This window comes from Phaethon lepturus, unplaced genomic scaffold (assembly GCF_000687285.1).
Source record: "Phaethon lepturus isolate BGI_N335 unplaced genomic scaffold, ASM68728v1 scaffold27439, whole genome shotgun sequence".
Taxonomy (NCBI): domain Eukaryota; kingdom Metazoa; phylum Chordata; class Aves; order Phaethontiformes; family Phaethontidae; genus Phaethon; species Phaethon lepturus.
Window position 1 is genome coordinate 19,446 of NW_010565993.1, and position 6,611 is coordinate 26,056.

General features: G+C 42.6%; 1 protein-coding gene across 1 annotated transcript in view; it reads left to right on the forward strand.

Moving 5' to 3' along the window:
- LOC104627224 (solute carrier family 22 member 5-like) overlaps positions 1-6,315 on the forward strand; it is a gene marked incomplete at its 5' end in the record, with an annotated part of 16,604 nt that extends 10,289 nt beyond the window's left edge. Inside the window, 4 exons of the mRNA XM_010295354.1 lie at positions 3,180-3,394; positions 4,637-4,819; positions 5,325-5,460; positions 6,060-6,315. Coding sequence (XP_010293656.1) covers positions 3,180-3,394; positions 4,637-4,819; positions 5,325-5,460; positions 6,060-6,147 — 622 coding nt within the window. The remainder of the gene's footprint in view (positions 1-3,179; positions 3,395-4,636; positions 4,820-5,324; positions 5,461-6,059) is intronic.
- Between the last annotated feature and the right edge of the window lie 296 nt (positions 6,316-6,611).

The following is a 6,611-nucleotide window of genomic DNA, read 5'->3' on the forward strand; positions in this document are numbered from 1 at the left end:
AAGGATTCTGAAGAGATCTGCACAAAAACCGACTTGCTGGCTGAAGCACCAAAATCCTGGTTACATAGGTTCTTCATTTCAGTAACAGCCTAGAAACACATCTGGATTGATACTTCTTTCTGAAGCAGTCAGGCGTGTCCTGAACTGAGCAAGACTCAGATCAGCTGGCAGTGATGCGTGGGAATCCTGCCTGATGTTGGGCCTTGGGGAACCCTCATCTGACTGTAACAAAGTCTTTTAAGAGGAATGAGTCATGCCCTGTCCCCCAGTCAGAGAACTACTGCCCAGGGTCTGAACACAGCAGTGCCTGACTTGTGGGGAGAATCTTGCCATCTCTTTTGTATCATCTCTTAGAGGGATGAAGCTGCCTTTGAAGTTCTAATCTGAGATTTCCCTAGACTTTCCTGCTAGCTACTCTGTCTACCTGCCATCTTCAGCTTGGTTTTGCACTAGTTGAAGTCATACTTCATGCTCAATTTGATTAAATGGTTGTCATTTTCTTTTACTGAAAATCTCAATGAAGTTGTAATTGCTCAGAAGAGAGAGAATGGAGAAGGTAATGTAGAGCTTGCCGGAGGCTATAAAAGTGAGGTTTAATTAGTGTGTGTACCTACAGTGTCCTAACCAAGAAGGTCCATGAAGTGCTTTGGAACTAAGTCTATTTGCTGCCTTACTGAACAATGTTCCTGTGCTTTAGCGAGACAAAGCCTTGGAGTTCAGTTCACAAAAAAAAACCCGACGTGGCTTTTTCGGTCAAAGCTTGGCCAGATTTAAGCCAGATTCCGAAAAAAATAACGACGTGGCTTTTTCAGTCAAAGCTTGGCCAGATTTAAGCCAGATTCCCTTGCCCATCACTAAGCACGTGCTATAAACACACTGAGAAAGGAACCTGAGCAGAAAACAGCTCAAAAAAGTAAAGTCATGTTGGTTCTTTGCAGAAATGTCAATACAGTTTCCATATGCTGTTGTCTTACCTCCAAGTCAATTCCTGACTCCCACCTTTAATTGGAAGTGAGCTAGAGAATTGAGACTGCCCTACTTCTAATCTGCATGGAGCAGGTTGGTAGTGAGTTCCTAGGCACAGCTGATTTTGCATGTGTGGCTGTAGAAATCAAATGCTGCAAAACCTGTTTGAACAGCATTTCTGGTAGGGCAAAGGATCTGAGAGAAACAGAGTGACATGGTAGTATGTAATTCATTGCATATGCTGAAGGTCTTTTTACCAGATGACAAATGAAGTTTTATGATAGGCAGGAAGAGTCAAACATGTGCAAACTGACTTACACAATCTTCCCTCCTCTTGCAGAAAAGTATTCGGTTGATTTGGGCAATTTTTCCACCATTTTTGCTTTGCATGTCAGTTGCCTAACCTCCTTTTAATTAATTCCCCAAAATATAAAGCATCCTGTGCTGACTCACAGCAATGTTTCCCAACCCATAGTATACCCATAGTATATTCCACATTACGAATTGAAAGATCTCGTAAAAGAGGATGGTTGCATATAGCGATGTGTCACCTTTACATATTGCTGAGTGTTTTGTTAATTTTGAGTAAGTAGCAGGCCTTTAAATTAATCCCTTTGCTGGGTTTGCATCAGGGAGGAGGAAGTCTGGCTTCTTGTCACCCTGGGATGTGTAAATACCCCTAAAGTTTTCCTAGAAAATGTATAACTGTATCAAGGTTTGCCAATCTGATAAGCTAAGGCAAACCGCTACTGAAAGTGAATTCCAGCAAGCACAGTTTGTTGTATATAAATATAACTCCTAGGAGCACAAGGCTGGGCGTTGCACAGCATCGTGGAAAACACCGCGTAACTGCTTTTGAGAAGAATAGCTTTAGCTGGCAGGGCACACGCAGCAGTGGGGGGGTTACCCTCAGCTGTATGACTTCATACCTTCCCAGGTACACTAGACAACTTATTTTAAGCAACTGGACCGTGAACGCCCTTCCCATGTGAAATGAGGAGGAGGAAGAGCTAATCTTTTGTCAGTGATCACTCCATGCTGCACAGCGATTTTGCTCCAGGCTTGTTACAACAAATGCTGAAGCAGATGAAGCGCCGAGTGCTCCGTTCCTCGCCACCGCACCTGGACGCGTCGATCCAGTGCCCGTTATTTCCTTGTTTACCACGTGTTACTTGTTGGTGAAGCATAACCGTTCCCTTCTCAGCATCTCCCAAGACACGACAGGATTTGTCTCCAAGGCCAGTTGTGTGTTTCCCTTGATCACGTGGAAGCCAGCTGTCATTGGCAGTGGTGTGGCTAAGATGGCAGTGTTCCCGGCCACCAAGCTCTGTCCTGCTACACTGACCACCCCAGCCATGCAAACGTGACTTGGATGCTGCCCAGCCAGCTTGGGGCATGGCAGAGAAAATCCTAGATTGTTTGGGTCTGCCAGGATGCCGTGCTCCTCCTCTCTGACGTTATACACGAAGCGTGGAGGGTAGTGACCCAGGAACAATGTTGTCCACCCAGAGCTCCCTGGTAAACATAACAAAAAGCTACTGTAGGCCCCAGCAGCAGTGAAATTCAGTACTCCAGACTTTCAGGCTAAGGCTATAACTACTAGTAACAGGAGCTGCTGTATCAACTGCATTGGGAATAATCATCATTCATCTCCCAGGGGTGACCTGAAATACAGAGGCATACGTGAGAAATAGCCAGCCTCTCTCCCTCAGCATGGCTAGCAGAGATCAATGAGGTGTCTAAAAGTGACAAATAACCAGAGCTTCCTTGCAAGGTTTGCACGAGATGGGATGGACAGTTGCAAAGTCATGCAATGGCATCAGGAAAGAAGTATGACCACTATAGCTGCAGGACCATCCAGCGCTGGTGGGCTCATAGGCCTGGGCCTCAGCAAGGCGAAGAACAGCTCTGAAGTTAGCCATTATGTTAATACTGAATAGGATTTTTATTTTTAAAAATACATATATATTTCATTCCTTGAATTCAAGAGAAACTTGAAAGATAAAAAGCATCAGCACTGTGTAATTGTTACTTTGCTGTTTCTGAAGTCAGCACTTTAAGATGCTTCAGAGTTGAAAGAATCTGGTGGATGCTGAATTTGCCTTACAGTAGAGGAACTTCTGAATCCTGTGCTTAACAGAGATGTAAAGAGGTTCATGACAACCTCAAGAAGAAGAGAAATTTGTCTAATCCTGTTATTCTGCTTCTTTCAGGATGATAATCTCTGTTGGTTATTTTGGACTTTCTCTTGACACACCTAACTTGCACGGAGACGTCTATGTGAACTGCTTCCTCTCAGCAGTGATTGAAGTTCCAGCCTACGTTATTTCCTGGCTGCTGCTTCGAAACCTCCCTCGACGGTATTCAATGGCTGCTGCGTTATTCTTGGGAGGCTGTGTTCTTCTCTTCATTCAACTGGTGCCTTCACGTATGGAATCGTTAGTTGATCTCAAATATGTATCATAGGTGAAGTGCAGTACTATGCACTGGGCAGATGTGGAGGAAAAGTGTCCTGAGGGGACTAAATACAGATGTTACTCATTCCCTATCTTTGCCCCTCTTCGTTGGTTCTCAGTGCTGCTGCACAGGGAGCTCACACAACATGTCAATTCAGATGCGTTTTTAAAGCTGGGTCATCGGCTTTGTGGTCTGTGGGGATCACCTCGGTAGTCCAGTTTGGCCTTAATGTACAACCCTGGCAAGGTGCCCTGGTAAGATCCAAGTGTAAAACCAGGACTAGACCAACCAGAATTTGGTAAGCGGAGGTTACTAAGAGGCTGCGGAACTTACTTCCTAAACAGCTGTAAATGACTGTCTCTGTGGCTTGTTTAAACAGTTACATTTGAGGGAGTCATTGGGGAAGCATTTTTGCCTATCAGAATGACTTTTTGATAAGCAAAAATGCTTGTACTGAATTAGAGTTGATAATTAAAATAATGTTTGGCAACTGGAAAGAAGGACAAAGTACCATTTATTGGATATCAAACCATATATATCTTTAGCCAGTTAGATTAAGAGGGTTATGGACTCTTACTGGTAATGATGTTGAACATGGAGGGGGAGGTGGTGTTGCTTAACACTTGTTTACATATCAAAGAATAAACAAAAGAGGATGCACAAGACGTGTCTTCTTACAGTGTACAGGTAATGCACATGTTGCACTCTCTTTCTCCAGTCCTTTGAGTCAGTTGGACACTGATACAATCTGTTTTGATTTTCAAATCTAACTGTTCCAGTTAAAGCCAACTCAGCTTCCTATAATTAAATTAATGACTTGTAGCTAGGAACATTAATGAGAAACCAGAGCAGGAAACAAAACATAACTTGTTTTAAATGTTTAACTTTGTTCACTTTATTAAAAACTGGTGTATGGCATTGTTTGCAGTAACAGAGACCTGGCCTCTGAAATCTGAGAGGACCTCTCCAGTTCTTGCTCCGTTCTCCTTATTTTTTGCTTGGCAGGAAGCCCCATGCTCAAGAGGAAATGAAAATGTTGCGTCCTAGTAATTTAGAAAAAAAAAAAATGTTGCCCATGCTTGTAGACATGTACAGGGGAAAAAAAAGACACCAGATGCTGAAATTAATTAGTCAGAAGTTACACAAACACAATGGAATTAAGAGAATGAATTGTCAGAGCCTTATTGAAGTCCTTACTGCATTTTGATTTCAGATATCCGTGCGCTATCTGTTCTGCTGGTGATGTTAGGGAAATTTGGGATCACGTCTGCCTTTTCAATGGTTTATGTTTACACGGCTGAGCTCTACCCAACAGTAGTGAGAAACATGGGAGTCGGAGCAAGTTCCATGGCCTCTAGACTGGGCAGCATCCTCTCGCCTTACTTCGTTTACCTCGGTAAGTTAACTAGCGTGTGCGATGCTGGCGCTTGGAAATCAATGCTTTTTACCCAGATCAGTGTCCTGCCTCTGTGGGTTGTTGGGCCTTTCTGTTGTTCTCTGTTTCCAGGTCCAGATGTCTTGTGAAACTGCAGGTAAAAATGGACTTTCAGCATCTCTGAGGGATGATCATAACGTAAAGGAATTGTGTTTTGTGCCCTGTTGAAGAGATGCTCACAATCTCATTGACTCAGTGGTGACGGGACTTGTAGCTGTCGTTTCCCAGTCTCTTGAGTTCCTAAAACCACATTTATAACAATATATGCTTTGAATGTCAGACTGTGAGGGGGATTGGTTTGTTTGATAATTTTTTATTTTACTTTTTTTTTTTTTTTTTTTTTTTACTGAAAACATAAATCTTGTACGGATAAAGCCCTTTACCGAGGTACAAACATCAGACACTTGGAGCTAATACCAATTTTGTTTTTTGGGTTTGGTTTGGGTGTTTTTTTGTATTATGCCAGGTGCCTATGATCGATTCCTGCCTTACATCCTGATGGGGAGCCTGACTGTGCTGTCAGGAATTCTGACTTTATTTCTGCCGGAAAGCTACGGTATGCCTCTCCCAGACACAATTGAGCAAATGCTGTTGGTGAAAGGGTAAGTGTCACCTACAGATCTTAACAGACCTGTTCTCTGCTCTGAGGAGTGGACTTGCCTAGGTATTGTCGGAGGGGCTGGCTCCAGTAGTGTAGTTAGTGCTCTGTTGAAGATGTAAGAGCTTGGCTGGAATTCTGGTCCCTCTTCCCAAGTGTGTATGTTTGTATGTACGTCTCTTGGCTCCAAATTTATCATTTTACTCTGAGGACTGAACAAAAGTACACGAGGAACGCATTTGTAAAAGTGTATTGCTTTATAAAGGTATAGGGACATTTTGTGTGTTATAATCTATCTTTCTAGGTTCTGAAAGTCATGTAAAGTACTGGTGAAGGGCTGAACTCTTCCAGTTTTGTTCAACTGACCTAAAAAGGTATTGAGAGCATTGGGCCTTTTGCCACATCTCTGGCTGGAGAGGGCACATAAGCACACCCCTGGTGTAAGAAAGGGACCTGTCCAACTGAAGTCAACAGGATATTAAAATTAGGAGGCTGTAATGTCAAGAAGGGCTCAGAATAGTAAAGATTTTTTTTTCTCTGTTCTCTCATCTATTTTTTTAAGTTATTTTCTTGTTTCTTTCTTTTCTCTTCCCCCCACCCCAGATTAGAATACAGGCCTGCATCTAGTAGCACGAGGGATTCCAAGGAGGAAGAAGAAAATCCAGAGATTTTTAAAAGCACAGCTTTTTGATGGAACTCCTGTGTACTTCCCGATGGACTGAAAGTTAAATGGACTTCTCTTCTAAAATTCACTCTAGACAGGGCTAGTGGCAACACTTTGTTTCCTGTAATTTTAACCTTATTTATTAATTTAAACACTGTGTTCCTTACATTCTCTTTTTATATGAGCGTAAATACTGTATAGCCTTCAATGAGATTTTTCAGTCACAGTTCTTTTAACACAGTAGTACCATGGAACAGTATCTGATCAATCCTTTGTAACTTTAAGTGTATAGTTCAGCTGAAAGATACTTGAAAATGAGTTCAAGGGCTGGCAGGGTACCTGGAATCCTCAGTGAACCTTCTGCAGAGCTAACGCACATTAAGGAGTAAAAATGGCCAGAAAAAGCTGCTAATTGGTTTTGATTCCTTGACTTCTGTCTCTGGACAGGAAACTTATTTATTATAGTGAAGGTTATGAGAACATGCCTCTCT